This window comes from Dreissena polymorpha, chromosome 15 (genome assembly GCF_020536995.1).
Source record: "Dreissena polymorpha isolate Duluth1 chromosome 15, UMN_Dpol_1.0, whole genome shotgun sequence".
Lineage (NCBI taxonomy): Eukaryota > Metazoa > Mollusca > Bivalvia > Myida > Dreissenidae > Dreissena > Dreissena polymorpha.
The window spans coordinates 60,282,432-60,302,522 of NC_068369.1; the positions used below are offsets into that span (position 1 = coordinate 60,282,432).

The window sequence follows — 20,091 nt, forward strand, 5'->3', positions numbered from 1 at the left end:
TCGCCGTTAGGACTGTTTTCTTCGCGAGAAGCCGCGCTTTTTAATTAAAAAAATAAATAGGTATTAAATGAAAATCTATATCATTCAACAGCAGTCTGAAAGGTTTAATACAGTTTGGACCATTTACGATTTGACATTTTTTAAAGCTTACATCGATACCATTATACTTTAAAATTGTGTTTTACAGGCAGCAAAAACTCTACTATGGTTCTGAGTTGTTAATGTTTTGTAGCCTTAACGAAGCGATACAATGTTTCCGTAGATTTGATCATAACGTTAAAGGAATATTACTCACTAAAAATTTAAGACTACACATTTCATATTAAAATATGAACTATGTAATACAGTTAATGTTGATTTTGTAAACCGTATTCGTCCATCTTTTCAGGCTAACAATGAAAAACCAATTCACCATAATATACCTTTTCCTCGTGACACTTGTAAATGTGGCGGGAAAAACTGCGACACTGTATGGAGCCGGAGCGTCATTTCCGAGTCAGGTGTACAGCGAGTGGATAAATGCATACAGGTAATTATACACTTGGATACTTTTCTAACGCAACACTTTTCAAACTTGAATATCTCAGTAATGAGTTAAAATATTGATTTAAAATTGAACATGTGATCATTTGACTATATTCTTTGCATGATTACGATAAAGTAAGTCATCCGTGGCACTGGGGCGCTTTTGCACATGGTGTAGGTGTGGTTTCATCTTTTTGCACGTGAAAATGGTGAAACGCGCAATAATTCTAATTTGATTTCAATTTCTTCATTTAAGGTGGTTTGATACACCAGGAAAACATAAAATTAATTTAAAAATCAATAGGTCTCGTATAAAATTTCAGGAGCGTAAAAGTGTAGAAACAATAAGTTTGTTGAGCAACTCTTGCAGTGAATATGTAGGCTTTGAAGCCTAAGTACTCATAACTTAAACTCATTACAACTCATTACACTTAGAGTCAATTAGTACGAGTTAATAGAATAATGCACGTACAATAATGTTCCACATTACTAATTTTACCCTTCATTTGAGTTAATGTTTGTTTCTAATGTCACTCAAGGATTATAAAACATGGACAGTGTATTGTTCTGCTTCAGTATCCGATAAATAACTGAACACCTATCGTCAAAAATATTACCCGACCAAGCACAACCAACCACAATCTCTCGCCTATGCAATCAACTAAAGTTGTCAGTTTTGAAGTCAGTTTTCAACGAGATTGGCGTACGTTTGATCTGTGAATGTTATCGTATACAATTCAAAATGCAGGCGTGATTATAGTTGGAAAGGTATAATATTGTATAATATTGTATAACATTCAATAAATTAATACAACTTTTCTTGTCAGCTTCAAAGAGCTGCGGCTAGATATGTTTGTAGCAACTATAGCTTCCAGAGTAGCGTTACTCATATGCTTAATGAGCTTGGTTGGCCCACCCTAGAAAGCCGCAGACTCCAAACCTCCCTCATCCTTCTCTATAAAATTCAGTACCACCTTGTTTACGTTGACCATGACCACCTCACCCCTACCCGAAACCTAAACTTCCTGATCCCCAGTACCACCTAAACTCCTTTTTCCCGAGAACCCTAAGACTTTGGAATAGTCTCCCACACCAGGTCAAGTCCAGTCCCAGCCTAGATATCTTAAAAGATAGGCTGGTGACAGTTACAGTTTAGCCACCCTACTATGTTTTTAATCTTGCACACTTTTATCTTTGAACTTTTAACTGTTAATCTGCACTAATATTTTATTCTTAACACAGTTTTCTTGACAGCGCCTCCCAATCATAGTCAGGATTGATTGTTCGGGAGTAACAAGTAGAAGTAGAAGTAGAAGAAGTCTTTGTTGTAACCACTTATACATTTATTGTTTACGATGTACAATTCAAAATAAAGTATACCCATAGCGCGCCTACAGTTGGTTCTGCTAATGACATATTATAGACCGCAACTTAAAATCGAGATTTCACGTTTCCGACCATAGCTCAGTCAATATCACAATACGAAATCGCGATTTTCATATCGTGGTCTGGCATCGTTGTTCCGCTTTCTTGCATTTTATTTTCTAATCTCGCATTGCATCTTCCCAATGTCGCATCATATTCTCATGCCTTCGTATCATGTTTTCGCGTATTCGTCTTTGTAATTTAAAGAGCGATAGTGCAAAATTCCGAGACGAGATTGCAAGATAACAATTTAAGGTGCAATAATTCGAAGCGAGATCAAGTTGCGAGGTTGCTATAATAGGATATGAGATCGCGATATTATTATCTTGTTGCTTTTTTTAATCGTGTTCTCAAAGTCTTAAACTTTGAGAATCTTCGGTCGAGGAAACGGAAAACAATGCGAACACATGATATTATGATGCGAGCTCGCGATAATACTATATCGATCTCATATCGTCATCTCGCGTGCTTGCGTCGTGATTTCGCCCAAGTAAGGCAGCGGTCGACAAAATAACGAGTGGCCTTAACGGAACAAGGTAATATGTAAATACGCGGAAATTTGTATCATTGTAGTTATTATTTATTCATGTTGCAAAGTGTAATTTTGACGAGTGATCTTCAAAATCTGAAATTAATCATTCGTCAACAAATTAATATTTTATGGCACTCTATTCTGCAAGAATAACAAATGCGTGTAAAATTATCTTCAATTTATAGAGACTATCAAATCAGAATCAACTTGATGGCAAATGAATTACCATGCCAGATACATAATCAATTATTCATAACTTAATATTGGTTCACGCGTTAACATGATACCGTAATTTAACTATGCAAGCATACCATCAATGAGTCGCGTTTTGAGAAAACTGGGTTTAATGCATGTGCGTAAAGTGTCATCTCAGATTAGCCTGTGCAGTCCTCACAGGCTTATCAGGGACGACACTTTCCGCTTGTATAGTATTTTTAGTTACAAGGGAGTCCCTCCTTACCGAAAATCAAGTTTAGGCGGAAAGTGTCGTCCATGATTAGCCTGTGCGGACTGCACAGGCTAATCTGGGACGACACTTTACGCACATACATTAAGCCCAGTTTTCTCAGAACGCGACTCCAATAAAAATCATTTAAACAAGTGTTAACTGTTTAATTGATGCGCACTACTCTATATCAAGGATTGAAAATTGCTTTCATAATTCAAATGCGACATACATTGTTCTACACTATGAAAAATCACAGTTTTAAATTTCGCCGTCCATGATATTTAAACGTACACATATTATATACATGTACATATATTTAAAATTCACCATCATTAGCAAGTGTTATTATTGAACAGAACATAACAAAATAGTTTATTAAACTTAAGCATATAAAGCACATTGTCATAAACATACATATACAATAACAGCATGCGTTTGAAGTAAATATAAAATATATCATTTCGAACAAATATAAATTTAAATATACACGAAATAAAAATGTTTTCGTGAGAGTGTCACGTGTGAAAGGTTAATGCATAATGATCACCTAATGCCCAACGTAGATTTATAATTGCAATAAATATTACAGTATCATGTACCTATGTTTTATTGCAAGAGAAATATTATAATTGTATACTATATCTAAATAATAAATACAAACCAAGATCATTGCTTGGAAAATACAAAATGTCTTTTTAATAGATGCTAAAATATTTTTTTAAGTTTTGTAAAAAATATACTTGAAGCATAATTTTCTTTTATACCTGAAGCATAATTTATTTTATTTGTCAATATTTATTATAGAAAGAGTTATCGCATTTCATTTTTTCAGCACGTACAATGTCAAAGACCGTTTAACCAAAACACTCATTGGGCTTAAACGCGCATCAATATTCGGCAGTTAAGATTTAATTGTGTTAGAATTAATTATATACAGTCACAGTCTTTAATAAACATGTTATCAATTTTCTAATAATCATAAACATGTTACTTATTATATAAGCTACCCTGGACCCGCAGCAAATCTTTCAATCTCTCAGCAATTTATGTCGGTAATAACCTACTTGAATCAGATATAGGGAAGGAACCTCCGTATACATATCTTCATGACCAATCTAAAGGCAGGCAATGTGGAAAGGCTGTCTTGACAAACACAGCCTGGGGATAACACGTATCGATGTATTAAGCCTTTGTCTTCAAATTAACAAATAATCGTAATAAATCAAAGAAAACACATCGTTTCGTTGTTATTTTATCCTTTTTGTGAAGAAATCAAGTTCCACTATGATGTGATGGGACATTTTATCTCGATATCGGCTGGGTTCTGCTTTCGGTCGGACACCATTTTGTTGGTTATGAAGAGTAAGTGCGTATCGGTTTATATTTACGGTTAGCAACTTAGTAGATTACTAGCATAAAGTTCGGATTTGTCATTGGTGTACTATATAAGAGTTATTGTTAGTTAAACAAAATACATACAATTTTACCTTTTATTTCAGTAGTATGCATATTTTTATGTTTAATATATAATAGATGTGCATTTTATAAAAACATGACAAAACAATATCAACATTATTACATATTGCAAAAGCAACAGCAACTTAGCGAAAAATTCGAACTTTCTAGTCCTCTAAGTGTCAATATAGTATTAACAATTTCACATCGACTTCTCTTCAGATCAAATTTGATGATAATTGGCCAATGAACAAAACACAACATTAATTGGAAACGGCCAGGTAAAATATTCGAGAAAAAAAGTAACATTTTATTTCAATTGACTGATATGTAAAAATACAACACCTTGTGGCGTCATTTTACTATGACATGTTTCTATTGGGTAAAAAAGCTATCAAAAACCGTAAAATACTCTCTTCATTCTTATCAAATCTAATGCACCTGTGTAAGATTTTGTGAATAACGTCGAATTTTGTTATAAAAGAGAGCATGATACTTACACATAGCTGGGCCATTTACCGGGTATTTTTGTTTAAAATGCCGTGGGAAAAACTGGTAATCAATCGGCACCGGTTCTAAGAAGTTATGGTGCAGATATTTGGCACGTTTCGGATCATCGATACTACGTACCCACCGATACGCAGTACTCGAAGTATATGCCTATTGTAGCGGACACCATACTTAAACATGCCCGTATCGAATTCAATGTAAAAGCAATTACTTTAACATCACCTTTAAAAAGATTGTTCATGTGATATGTAAGAAAGAACTCGAAACGAATCAAATATCACTGTTTTAAGCCAATCTTTTTACCGGCTGCACCTCAACTAAAGATAAACTGTCAAATGTAAATGTTTAATCTTGAAGTCTCTTACCAAAAAGCAAAACAGTGAATTTTTAGTACACATCAAGGTTTTTTCCACCACACGGTCAAAGAAATACTTATAAATAATGTCGTTGCAAGTTCCCATACATATACTTGTGTCGTCAAATAAATGGTTGATTTTGAGAGAGTATAGCATGGCACAACTTAAGTTTTGAGTATAGTGTAACCAGTATTATATACACGTATTGCGCCAAACGAAATTTCGCATAGCCGACGCACTTGCTTTTCAGGATCTCCCGCCTTGCGCACATTGACATCGACATGCGTTACGAAGTCGTTGGAAGCGGCGAAGGCAAGAAAAGAGTCATGGGAAAGGGTCCCGCTGTGCATTATGCGGGTTCAGATGCGATGCTCACTGAGACCGAACAAGCGAATTACACGGATCTGCGCCTCGTACAAACGTTGGCAGGGTTGGTAGTATTAAATTGAAGAAAACGTCGTGTACGTGCCTCCTATATGATTTATAGACTTTTATATGATGTACATACATTAATTATTTTAAAATTGATCGTACGTGTATTATGATTGGAATAAGTTTTCTTATGGTATGCGACGCAAATTGTTTATCATCTTGTATAAGGCAATCTATGGCAGCTCAGTATTTATTTCTACGTGTTTTATTTTTCATTCCTTAGGCATTCCTTGCTTATATTTAAATCGGTTATTTCAGTGCCGTTGTGCTGGTGTTTAACGTCCCTGATGTAAGCAAACTTGTCTTGAACCTTGATGTAGTCACAGGAATCTACAACGGTACGATTCAAACGTGGAATCATACAGACATTGTAAGGCTTAATCCCCAAATTAAACTTCCGGATGCCAATATAGTTCCAATTGCGCGCGCAGACGACTCTGGAAGTACAAGCGTTTTTACATCAGCTTTGTCTTCGGTCAGCCCGGAATGGAGAAAACATTATGGGACATTTTCGAAAGGTTACAATTATGTCACCAAGGCTCCATTTTACTGGAACTCGAGCGTCGTAAAACAATTCGGTCAAACAACAGTCGGCGCAGTTGGGCTCGTACTTTCAACAGAATTCTCGTTATCATACTCGTCTTTGTCAGACGTTAAATCCTTCAGCATTAACCACGCTTGGTTGCAAAACAGTCAAGGCAACATTGTAAACGCCTCAATTCAGTCTGTCCAAGACGCCATTGTGAGCGCTGATGGCAATCTGAGTATTGTGAACACTAATGGTTCATTCGCGTACCCGCTATCAACGTTTACGTATTTTATTGTGTACATGACGTCAATGACGGACTGTGACTCCGCGATTGAACTCGTACGGTATATCACGTGGTTGTCGACGTCAGAACAGGCCGCCATATCGGCGGAACGGCTGGGCTTTGTCGCCCTGGAGAAACACACGTCAGACTTGATTGCGGATCATACGCTCAAGATGATAACATGCAAGGGACAAAATGTGTGGGAACTGATGCTGCAGCAAATCGCATTAGAAAACGCCTTGGCCGAAGATAACTCGTGGAAAACGTACGTGTATATCGGCGTCTCTGCAGGCACTTCCGTAATGGTGATTTTCGTCGTACTTTATATAAAATACCAGTACGGTATTCATAGGGAATTAATAAAGAATACATGGAGAATACCTCATTTGAGCATAAAGTTAGACGGCCAGCAATATTCCACACCTTCGACTCCTATATCGTCAAACGGAAGTAACGACATGTCTAACCGTATTCATTTCGGAGATGGTTACAATTTGAATTATGTAAGATATGGAAAATTAAATCATCAAAATGTTACTTTAATAAAGTTCGGTCTTAAAACGGAACCCGTGTTTTCATTGAAACAAAGACGTATGATTTTATGGCAGATTAAAACCGTTAGCCATGTCAATGTGATGCCCTTAGTTGGCTTAACACAACTAACCGAATCATGGCATTCTGTATTCATGTGTCACTCGCGAGGCAACCTCAGTGAAATTCTAAGAGACCCTAAATTTAAATTCCACGACAAAATGTTTGTAATACTGGCAAAATGTTTGGTAAGCGCCATCTCATATTTACACAGAAAAGACATTGTCCATGGGCGACTGACGTCCAAATGCTGTTTCATCGACAGCACGTGGAACCTAAGAGTAACTGCGTGGAACGAAGTTTGTATTTATAAACACAGCAGGTCGAACTCAAGTCACAATAAAATCCTACCAATTGATTGGAGCCCTGAGGATGAGTCGTCTGCGGAACTGCTATTGTTCACAGCTCCAGAGGTCATTAAATATCGGAGTGACGTCACACCAGAAACAGATTCCTATAGCTTGGCAATGGTTTATCAAGAGATCTTTTCTCGAAAACCGCTCTACACAGAGCTAAGTCTAAAACCTACAGAGATTTTGTATGCAGTAGTCACCTGCGGAATCCGTCCGCGTATCACCGAGAAGACGCCGAACGTTATCCGGTTGATTATGGAACGTTGTTGGGAGATCGATCAAGCCTCGCGCCCGAGTACCGCGTCCATAGAGGTCGCTCTGCACAAGGAGTTTCCAGACACCGTTTCTTTGCTGGACTGCATGACGGACACACTAGAGCAGTACGCGGTCGGTCTAGAGACCAAACATAACGGTAAGCAGATTGAAGAAGCGTTCAGACAGATATAAGAGGATAAAATGCGAAAGTATAAGCAATTTGCAGAACGTTTTGAAAGGATGTACATTTATCACATGATAAACAGTGTTTCCCGTGTCGATTTGGTACAACAGTCATATATATTGTCCATACAAATTCGATTCAGGTAACCGTTTTTAGAACACTTTATAAATGTGCGTGTTAATGGCGTTTTTATCAGAGCCGAAAACTTTATAGCTCTCAATGTTGTGAATTGTGTGTTTTGTCGTTAATAGATATATTTTTATTGCCGTTCCATGATTAACTTTTAATATATGTTTCTGTTTGTTTTTATATAAAAACTATTCTGTGATATTAAGACCTTTATGCATCCATACGTATAATGATGACATAAGATTCATGTCTGATATTGCTGGTGTTTTTTCCAAACAAAACTAACCATTTAACAGTAAAAACTTACTTTGTTTTAATAACTTATAATAAAGTCATGTTGATAGTTTAACATTTATTTACAGTATTACTTCCATGATTTAAAAAAAAATCAAATGGACGCTAAACAAAAATATTTATATACAATAAAATTATACATTTTGGTCAGAAAAAAAACAACACAAATCGTTAAAATATATTGATTGATTCCATGGGGTAGAACAACTACATCTATAATCAGTACTTAATGCAATTTTACATATTGTCTTTTTCAGAATTGAAGGCCGAGTTTGAAAAGATAAAAAATCAAATCAATACGAGTCTTTACCATAATGTCCCACCTCCCGTAGCAGATATTCTGCTCAACAACAAGAAATACCAGTGCACACAGTACGAGAGCATATGCCTTATGGCTTTCGCCGTCTGTCACGTGGAAAATCTTGTTGTGCACACGACGCCGACGGGGTTTGTGAACCTGATGACACATTTCTTTTCGTCACTTGACCAAGTCCTTCTGAACAGTAACCTGTATTGTCTACACGGTCAATGCGAATACAACGTGTATGCGATAGGAATGACTTTTGATTCAGACGCAACAGGGTATAATGCCACTAAGGCTGCGATAGAAGCGGTTAAGGCTGCAAAGAATATTTTCAATTTTACAAGAAAATTTAGTGCTGAGCGATTATCCGGTATCAATGCCGAGTTAATGCTGAAGTTCGCGATCACTCTGGGCCCCGCAATTACGGGCGTGGTTAAGACTAAGCAGCCCAAGTTTTCGGTGTTCGGTAAGGCGATGGAGGAGGTCCGTGACCTTTGTGCCAACTCATCTGCAGGCAACATCAGACTGGCGCCGAGCGTGTTTCAGACCTTTCGCGCAGTAAACGAAGAAACCATTCACATACAAGAGGTCAACGAGGTAATGTACAATAATGCCATTTTGTGTAAATTATTCAATTATCGTTATCAACTTAAATTATTTAATTGAATCTTATTTCGAGTGTGAGGCACTGAGGTCGATATACTTGTTATTTTTCAACAATAAAACAAAACCCAAATGTTCATACGGTTTATGCTATTACATGAGATAGCAGAAATGTTGTAATTGGTAAAAAAAAATATATAGGCTAATCAGGGACGACACTTTCCGCCTATAGTAGATTTTGCTTAGAAAATACTTTCTGTAAACAGAAAATTTCATAACAGCGGAAAGTTACATCCCTGATTCGCCTGTGCGAACTGCACAGGCTAATCAGGGACGACACTTTACGCGCATGAATTAAACGCACATGCATTACGCACGTGCATTACGCACATGCATTACGCACATGCATTACGCACATGCATTAAACCCACTTTTCACAGAGCACGGCTCATGTAGAATAAGTATACAACTGTTCCTTATTCAAACACAATAATCAATTATGCGCAGTATGTTGCCCTTATAGTTGTGAGTGTACGTTGTTTTGATAAATAATTGACACAGATGTACAATTATGAAACGAATGCACGTTTTATCGGATCTTCCATCACAAATGTAATTTTCCCGTTGTTGAAATTCTCCATCATTTTAATATACACTTTTTCATCTGTGGAAACATTTATGTATGTTTTATAATCCAATTATTTTGCATGGGAAATATTGCATATGTTGTCATTCAAAAACACACGGAAACATGACTATTTTTTCTTAAACGCTTATATGGGCTTAGCAAAAAAAACAACAACAACGAACGGTCGTTCTTCGTCAGCGGTTAATCGCATTAAAGAACGTTGTACGTGGGTTCATAATTAGTGGAACAATGAAACACATCCGTTATTAAAGAGTCGTCGAACTTTGCTGCACCAAAACATAATTGTTAATTTCATACTACATATGTAATATTCTCGTAAAATAAGTTTATTTATATAAATTAATTTAGCCGATAATGGTTTGAATAATCAAACATGTTCCCATTAAAAACAGAGTGTTTTAAGCGGAAGCGGTTTCCATTAATAAACAAGTGGTGCGACAGTTGAAGCAAAACGCATAAACTGTACAAACACATACGAACTAATACTAACTTTATTGACGTTGTACATATTCAATTTGAAGATAAATTAGATTGTTTTCCTTGCTTTAATTGGTAGGTGGAAAACGATTTAACGTTTGTCAATGAATAAAGAAAAAATGTTTTATTATATTTTCAGCAAAAACAATATTATATCGACATTGGTAAGTACTTAGCATACACACTTAATTACAGTGATTTATAAATAAATGAAATAAATATGAAAAAAATAATACTACTGATATTACTGATAATAATAATAATAATAATAATAATAATAATAATTATAATAATAATAATAATAATAATAATAATAATAATAATAATAATAATAATAATAATAATAATAATAATAATAATAATGTTTCAGTTTCATGTTTGAGATGTGCATGTTTTTGTGTTTATAAAAAGCTAGTTTAACACAAGAAATGGCGCGGCAGAGGCCGACGCGTATCCCCACGCCACATGTTTGACCCAGGGGCGCCCCATGGTTGGTAATGGGTCCATGCATAGTTGAGATTGACCGTATTGTCATAAGAGAAGTTCAGTATCAATTAGAAGTGAATCGGTGTAGAAATGAAGAAATTATAGTAAAAGACAATTCTGGGTGGGTGTGGCCTATTATGGGCGGGGCGCCCCAGGGTTGGTAAAGGGGCCATACATAGTTGAGATTGACCTTATTGTTTTAAGAGATGTTCAGTATCAATTTGAAGTAAATCGGTGTAGAAATTAAGAAATTATAGTAAAAGGCAATTTTGGGTGGGCGTGGCCTATGTGGGCGGGGCCCCCCAGGGTTGGGTAATGGCGCCATGCATAGTTGAGATTGACTGTATTGTCATAAAAGAGGTTCAGTATCAATTTGAAGTGAATCAGTGTAGAAATGAAGAAATTATAGTAAAAGGCAATTTTGGGTGGGCGTGGCCTATGTGGGCGTGGCGCCCCAGGGTTGGTTATTGGGCCATGCATAGTTGAGATTAACTGTATTGTCATAAGAGAGGTTCAGTATCAATTTGAAGTGAATCGGTGTAGAAATGAAGAAATTATAGTAAAAGGCAATTTTGGGTGGGCGTGGCCTATGTGGGCGTGGCCTATGTGGGCGGGCGCCCCAGGGTTGGTAATGGGGCCATGCATAGCTGAAATTGACTGTATTGTCATAAGAGAGGTTCAGTATCAATTTGAAGTGAATCGGTGTAGAAATGAAGAAATTATAGTAAAAGGCAATTTTGGGTGGGCGTGGCCTATGTGGGTGGGTGCCCTAGGGTTGGTAATGGGGCCATGCATAGCTGAGATTGACCGTATTGTCATAAGAGAGGTTCAGTATCAATTTGAAGTGAATCGGTGTAGAAATGAAGAAATTATAGTAAAAGGCAATTTTGGGTGGGCGTGGCCTATGTGGCCGGGGCGCCCCAGGGTTGGTAATGGGGCCATGCATAGTTGAGATTGACCTTATTGTCATAAGAGAGGCTCAGTATCAATTTGAAGTAAATCGGTGCATAAATGAAGAAGTTAATGTAAAATAACATAAAAAAATGAGTGAAAATCTCTGACCCGGCCCCGCCCCAACCCCCATAACTTTTGACCTAGGGGTCAGATCAAAATTCCGTCACTGTCACCGTCGCACATATGCTCATAGCTACCATGTATGTAAGTTTCAAGGTTCTAGTGCTAATAGTGTAGGAGGAGCAGGTGGCCAGGACGGACTGACGGACGGACGCACATCAATACAATATCCCCACTTTTTCGATAATAATAAATTGTTTATGAATCGCGAATTTTTGTATCCGATCGGATTTCAGATGTTTGCTATTGTGCCTGAGCCGCGCTGTGCATACCGACGATGTGCGGGGATGGATTTGTGTCTGCAATGGCGAGTGGTTTACCAAGGCCTTTAAGTCCATACGGGGATTGGCCACGAATAGTCAAAAATCCGTTCCAGTCGTATTGTTCACAGATTAATTTTCATTCCTGGAAAATTACAAACAGAACCATGTGGTGATTGGTGTCGTACATTGTAATACACGAATGTGTGTATTCTATACTAAATGCGCGAAATATGTGACGCCTAAATGCGACATTAGATAATTACTTAGCTTTACACGTATTTGAATTTCATTTTGCATTTGTGGAACCGGTCTATTATCTCGTGTTATATCGTATATTTCTAAAAGATCAATCATTTGGTTTTGAGTACAATTGTATTTGTGTTTCCATGGTATTATCATGTTAATTAAGGGCTGGTTATCACACTTTGAGGATATAATATTATAGTAATTTCAACAGAAATAGTCATATTGTGCATAAATAACATTAACTGCTTCTTGCAAAAAAATGGCCTCGTGCCTGTGGCCAGTATAGAAGGCACACAATGGCCAGGAGCTACCATGTCCGCTTTACATTGACGAAATGTTGCGTGGTCTCATTCTTGGTTGTCTGGTGTCAGCCCAATGGTTGATTCACGCTCTTCGCGCTTAGTTATGGTTTCGGCGTGTGAAACTTTCACCAGTTTTCAATTTAACTGAGATTCAGCAAATTTATGTTATATCATGAATCAGTTTATTTGAACTCATTTGCCATCAAGTAATTTATTCTACCACAAAGCATTATCATTTAAGTGCGACTGTTCGATACAGGTGTTAATTGGAGACACGAACATGGTATTGATTTAAATGTAATACAATAAAAAATGATTGCACAGTGATTGATTATGCATTTTGCAGAGGCGGGCAATATTGTACAATTGTTTAAATCACGGCGTTTCCTTACAATATGAGTGTTTACCGAACACATTGTCATTTCCTGATATGGCATCTATTCGCGGGAAAAGCGATAATATTAAAGCTAGCTTCTATACAGTTGTATTATAGTAATCAAGATTTGAATCGCTTGAACAATGTGATTAGATTTAACGCGAGGGCATACACATATCTGTTTTACGTAATTTTGCACTACTATTTTGAACAACGAAAAATAAATAAACTGAATGTCCACGATTATCAATTATAACAAGTCTGTTCAGATAAATATTGCTCATGGTACATCGGTGTCACCATGCATTCAAAAGAAGTTTTTAACTGTGTTTTTATTTGGCTCGCATCCAATTAAAAGACAATCCGTTGCAAGCTATTTCGTGGTCGCCTGATACTTGGATCCTTGCATGGAGTTGTTATTTATGATTATATAGTTTTTAGTGACGATAAAGGCTTTTCATTAACTGATATGTTAATTCTTGCTTCTGTATCGCCTTGTTTGGTTATCATTTGAGTCGTGTTCTGAGAAAACTGGGCATAATGCATGTGCGTAAAGTGTCGTCCCAGATAAGCCTGTGCAATCCGCACAGGAAAATCAGGGATAAAACATTCCGCTTTTATGACATTTTTCGTTTAAATGAAGTCCCTTCTTAGCAAAAATTTAATTTAGGATTAGGAAAGTGTCGTCCCTGATTAGCCTGTACGTACTGCAGAGGCTAATCTGGAACGACACTTATTCATAGATAACATTATTATACAAATATTCATAATATACGGGCGCTTTTGTTTTTATAATTATGGAAAGTTATAAATGTACTTAATGTTTCGACTTTTAATATCTTGAAAGTTCGAATTATTTGCGTCTCGATTTTATAACAATTGACCACTTTGAAAATTGTTTTGTTGGTGTTGTTGTTTTGTTCTTTTTTCATGAAAAAGTGTATTGTTCTGATAAATTAAATATTACGTGGTGTGTCTGGTAATGGTTTAATACTTGGGCTTAAAACTCACCAGGTGCGATCCCAATCAATCGCGTTGATCTCTCCAACGACATCATGTGCTGTGCTTTTACCTATGAAAATGACTCCAAAGTTGTCTCCATAACTTACGGCTCTTGATTCAATTAACTCGCACTAACTAGTTTAATAAAAAGGTTGAAGTTACCGAGCTTGATCATAATTTGAGTTCTGCTGTATCGAAATATAGTCAGTCTGTAAATAAACACCGACCAAATGTTTGTCTTAGCATAAATTGGTCCGTCAGTATTTATTATACTTTGTAAATACGACTGCACCTATTCAGGTACTATCAGACGCGTGAGCGGGTATCTTTCTTTAAAAATGTTTTTAGTCTATTGGCGTGTATGGCAAAGCAGAAACTCGTCTCGCAGTCAGGTGCGTGTTTATCTAGGTATAAAAAGGCCCGAATGTGGGATTGTGGAAGAAAAAGATAAGATATTTAACACAGAATTTTCGAATTCTCACAATGTTTCACCGAGACACTTTTTTTAGAAGATTTTCTTCTGAAAATTGTTCTAAGACCATTAAAGTGATTTTTTCTAGGACCATTTTTAGTGAAAAACGTTCTTAAAAAATAAAACAAATTTCGTTTGTTAAACAATTCTGTTGTTGGCAAAAGCTAGATAACGTTTACAATATGTTTTATGTTTCGAAACAGCTCATGAAGGTTTGCGTGTATGCAGTGGTAGCGCAACCGCCTATGGATCCTGGCGACACTGGTTCGAATAACAGGCGAAATCAGTTGTTTTGTGTGAAACTTTTTTCTAACTATCATAATTAGTTAGGTCGATTAAAAACATTAAAGATTTGTAAGCAATCGTATCTACTGACATTTGAAAAAAGGCAAAAATCTGTAAACGATTCCATAAACACGTGGATAGGAACGAGATTTTAATTTCGTAGTTCCACAACTTTGTTCATGTATGCGAACATTCAAATAAATACAATAAATATGTTCCTATAAGTGTTTCCTTACTTCTTGCATACTCAGTTGTGTGTTGTTGTTTTTTTAACCCGTCGTATTTGATTTTGATTTTACATACTTTTCCAATGTGATTATTAATGGGGTAAGTCAAAGACCTATAAAATACATGTATTCTATAGGTCTTTGGGTAAGTCACTTTCAATAGCTTTAACGGATAAATAACTGTCTTGTTTCTTGCAGAAGACTGTCGAATTTTTAAGGTATGTAATATCATTTTACTTTGTGACGACAAACATTGACCTTGCGATTTTGGGTGGCAAGAGCGCGGGGGGGGGGGGGGGGTCAAATTACAGTGTTTTAATATTAATCTGCAAATTATGTTGCATGTAATATACAGCGTGCATGTACAAGTTTGCGTATGTATTTAAGACGGTATATATAACAACAACAACACAACAGCAGCAATGAATTGTTCCTTTCTGCTTAAATGAAAATAAAGAGGTCATAACAGTATAATGAAAAGTAACATCCAAAACAAGAAAAAACAATGATATAACTTTGACTTAAGCTTCCATATGAAAAAGTCGTTACGTCTCGAAAATAGTCATGATGTTATGTTACCAAGCTCCCTTGATATATATTTATAATTTTCAGATTGATATAGGATAGTTGCAATATTTCACAACTTCTAGTTTCGTTTATGTGTACCTATTTAAAAACTTTTTTCTTTTTGAAAGCCTTTTAGATTTTCATTCAGTCAACTGTCATTTAACATTTACTTAATCAGAAACTGCATCCAGCCAATAGACTTTCAACGCCGTCAGCGCTCTCGTAATAAGATGGTTTCTAGGGGACTCTGTTGTCAAGCACTACACGTTAATTGTCAAACAACATGAATAAGTTGTATGCCACATGCAAATATGTTTTCCTTCACTTCGAGAGAGTTCTCTTTCACTGAAAGCCAGGTGGTCTGCCAATTTGAGTAAGTTGTGGTTAAGCGCAAACGTAATCTGCTACTTGGAGCCAGTGTCAATTGTGCTATAGTCCTCTGCAGAGGGACGCTTGGTTTGTTCTTAACAAAAACAACCAATCGTTATTATACATGTGGTTATAGCACAGTCTAGGAAAAATTCTTCTGTATTAGAAATGTTGAAATCAGTCCAGGTCATTTATATTATGAAATATGAAAACAGGTAACATAATCATTATCAAAATGACTAAAACATTTTTTTAAACAAATCAAACCATAAACATAAATACTTGATGATACTATTCTTAATTGATTTGGTATTGTATATTTGCCAACAGATGTAAACATTGCAAAACATATATTTTTTCACATACAATCAAATGGACTTTCAATAAATTATAAACTTTACACGGTCGTTATTCAAGGGCGCCACCTCTTTTTGGCGATGCTTTAATACACGAGCCTTAATACATGAGGAATTATCCTTAAAAAATCAAAACATCCGGTCCTTAACGCCACGTCGGAAGTAGTATTTGTTAATGCATCGAAAAAACGGGGTGGCGCCCGTGATTAACGGCCGTGTTTTTCAAATAATTGTAATGCTCACGCTGGTCATGCAGATACTTCCATAACGGATGGCACGTCGTAAAGAGAGAAAAACAAAATTCATGCGCAAAATATAAGTTCCTTAGTTGTTTTGTTCATGCATATACTTTATAGTAGTTTTTGAGACACGGTCCATGATGTAGTTGATAAGTGGTATATCATTTTGTATTGTGAAGAAATAAGTTTAATGTGAAAGTGAGAAAAGTAAATTGGAAAACAGCAAACACTGGATGGTCAGTACACATTTCAACAAAATAAACATACTTAAAACATATTGCAATACATTGTTTGCCATTCCAGAATTTAGAGTAATTACTGCGCTTCAAATATTGAACTTTTTATTTTATCCCATTTTCACCGCGACATTGACGGTATAACACGTTGTGGAATATACTTGCTTGTATTCAACACTGTGGAATATACCTGTCGCGTGCTCGGACTACTTTTTAAATGACGTCATGCGATATGCGCTAAAATTAGGTCGATATTGTTTGGTTCATTGATCGAATTGTAAGGTCACCCATTAGAAGAAAATGTGCATATTTTGCAGAAAAAAAATATATATGACATATTCACCAAAAGAAATGTTGAAATAAAATATAAAATTACACGATTTTTGTTTTGTTATTTTTCCATTTATATTTACCACTAAATTATTTTTCATAAGAAACAAAGTCGACAAAACTTAAGCTTCAAAATTATACGACCTTCAACCAGGGACCTATACAAACAAATTGTATAGGTCCCTGCTTCAACCTTTAAATCTAGTCATATGACATAATTTTTCACCATCCGTATAATGAATCAGCTGATTGATGGCTTCATAAAATGACATACTTATTGCATCATTTTCCCCATTTTTTGACGATTTATTATAAACGCGACTTATTTCACATGTTTTCTACATGTACTGTATGCCGACATATCTGAATTGTCAATTGATCACATTTTCCTTATTTCGTGTAATGTGCATTGTTTATAACCAAACCATATACTTTTGACATTTAACTTAAATATTAAGAATGTACAACAAGCCATACACATAACGCACAGTTGATGAATAATCTGCTATGTTTGCTGTCCTATTTAATTCACGTTAGGCATAGAGCTGTGTAAAGTATAAGATGGTAAAAATAGCATCACACTGGAATTGGAAACGTCCCATTTTGTACACGGGTATTTTCTACTCATTTATCTGTTGTGTACTGGAATGTTTTCCATTCTTTGTGTATTTATATATTAAATTATTTTCTCGTTCAATAAGGGCAATTACTATAGATAAATAAAACATTGTGCAAGTTTAAACATAATTATGTTTGTATGCAGAAATCTGCAAATGCAACCGAGTTTACCAACGGCTATTATTAGATAAACTGCTCCGGTTCATTTGAACAGCAGTAATGTAGAGTACATGACGTAGCGTGTGACGAAGAAGAAAGTTTATCGCGTTCATAAACTCATTTGAATAAAGTGATAGAATGGCATAAGGGTCTTTATTTAAATATGCTGAAATAATTATTAAAGAACCTAGATGCAAAATCGTCAATTATTGAGTTAAATGGATTATTAGATGGATTTTAAAGGATAATTAAAGGTAAGATACTAGTTCTTACGTGTTTTGATTTTTGTTTGTACTTTTGTCGTTCCCTATTCTCGGGGAAATGATTTTAACATGGGCGCCATTGATGCATCGGATCACATACGGCATACCCATAACATTATATATAAAACACGTTCTGCGCGTCCTTAAATTCGTCGTCCGAAGTCGGAAAACGTATTGCCCTGTATATTTTGTCAAATAAAGTGTCAGTCGCTGCAATTGTCTGTTTACTCGTCAAAATTATCAAGGTCGTCGATAGCTAAAGAAACTTCAGCGTACAGTTTATTTAGTATTGACAGACCTGTACAAAGTCGCGCCAGTCAAAAATCATAAAAAGCGACATTTAAAGTTATGATAGCCAGAACTAGGTCGTCGATGGTGTACATGTATGTTGACATCGACAGCATTTTGTCAGGAGCAATCGCCGCCATATTGGATTTTGATCATTTTCTTTCGAAAATAAAATGAATTATAGTAAAGTAAAATCTTCTTTTCGCGGTCGTAATGTGTTAAAATTCGCATACTGCGTAAAATTGAATGTAGACATATGGTGATATTTTTACTTGTTTTACAGTTTGTGTGTGAATTTTTAAAGACTATTTTGCGTACCAGAACAAATACATGCATATCACTACGGATGGTTACATTTGTTAGATTTTTAGCGCTTTTATGACTGAATTAAAATTATTGTTAAGGTTATTAGATCTATTTATGTTAAATGTCACGTTGAAAAAAATCAAATGGGATAAATAGAATACTGGGATTAGCGTTGAATACAGAGAAGTTTATGTTGCTCGGCTCGAACACCGAAAGCGCTCGCCAAGGCTCGCGCTTCCGGCGTTCTAAGCCTCGCAACATAAACTTCTCTGTATTCAACGCTAACCTAGTATTCTCTATGTACGCAATGAAATATTAACGAAGATAGAGCATGTTTTAATAGAAGGTATGCATGGTATTGTGGACACTTCGATTCCCGATAAAGGGTAGGTAGGATAACGGAAACTCGACCAATGTGGCATTATGATATCGTAGTTTTATATTCTACTTGAATTGCGTTTATTTATATTATTACTATTTTAACCAAAGTGTTTGCTCTTCCAGCAAGTAGAGTAAAGACTGTGTATAAGATACTGAAATTTAATCGTATTCCAGGGCTCGAAATTAACACTCGCACACTCGCAAAATGCGAGTAAAAAATACCGATTGCGAGTTAAGTTTAAAGCCACTAGTATTTTTTGCGAGTAAATAAATGGTGAAAAGAATGAGTAGGTATAATGCTGCTCGACGTCATGATCGCTAAATCTTAAGTCAATTTATAGAACGCCCAAGTACCCTTATGCGTAAGCGCGCACCTTGTATGTAGACTGGTATATACAGATACGCGGATGGTATTGGTACAAAGGAATTGAAACAGTCGACTTTTCACTTTATAACCACAGACGGAAATAACACAAAATATACATAATGCAAAAGATTAAGCAAAGTTAACCGTTAAGTTAGAAAAAACGGATTTTAAATCCTTCTACGAAAACAGTGAATTAATGGGGAAAATACCTTAAAATAAGACTAAAACTTGTTGTAGATGAAGATGGTCAATCAACCTGATGTGGGTCCTTATGGTCCAAGGAACTGATATCTTTGTATGGTTGCAGAAATAAAATGTGTATACATGTTAAGTACTTTTATTTTGTTTAAATAGTACTAAACTAATGTCCAAGGTTTTTGTATGTTTCCATCAAATTTGCGAGAATGCTTTTGATTTTGCGAGTTGGTATTAAAGCTGCTCGCAATTTTTTGCAAGTAGAAAAAAAAGTTAAATTCGAGCCCTGCCGTATTCAATGAAATATGAACGAAAATTGAGAATGTTTTAATATGCGGTATGCATAAAGA

At 35.9% G+C, this 20,091-nt stretch overlaps 1 protein-coding gene across 1 annotated transcript; it reads left to right on the forward strand.

Moving 5' to 3' along the window:
- Positions 1–395: 395 nt before the first annotated feature.
- LOC127859774 (receptor-type guanylate cyclase gcy-25-like) lies at positions 396–12,507 on the forward strand. Its single transcript, XM_052397282.1, has 6 exons — positions 396–529; positions 5,502–5,681; positions 5,942–7,851; positions 8,559–9,202; positions 10,474–10,498; positions 12,131–12,507. The coding sequence occupies exons 1-6, from the start codon at positions 396–398 to the stop codon at positions 12,148–12,150; spliced, it is 2,913 nt and encodes a 970-aa protein (XP_052253242.1). The 3' UTR covers positions 12,151–12,507.
- Positions 12,508–20,091: the final 7,584 nt, after the last annotated feature.

Excerpts from the sequence above, each read along its gene's own strand:
- LOC127859774 (XM_052397282.1), top strand. The coding sequence starts at position 396 with ATGAAAAACCAATTCACCATAATATACCTTTTCCTCGTGACACTTGTA. Across the intron at positions 530-5,501 it reads GAGTGGATAAATGCATACAG|GATCTCCCGCCTTGCGCACA; the intron begins GTAATTATACAC and ends CTTGCTTTTCAG. Across the intron at positions 9,203-10,473 it reads ACATACAAGAGGTCAACGAG|CAAAAACAATATTATATCGA; the intron begins GTAATGTACAAT and ends TTATATTTTCAG.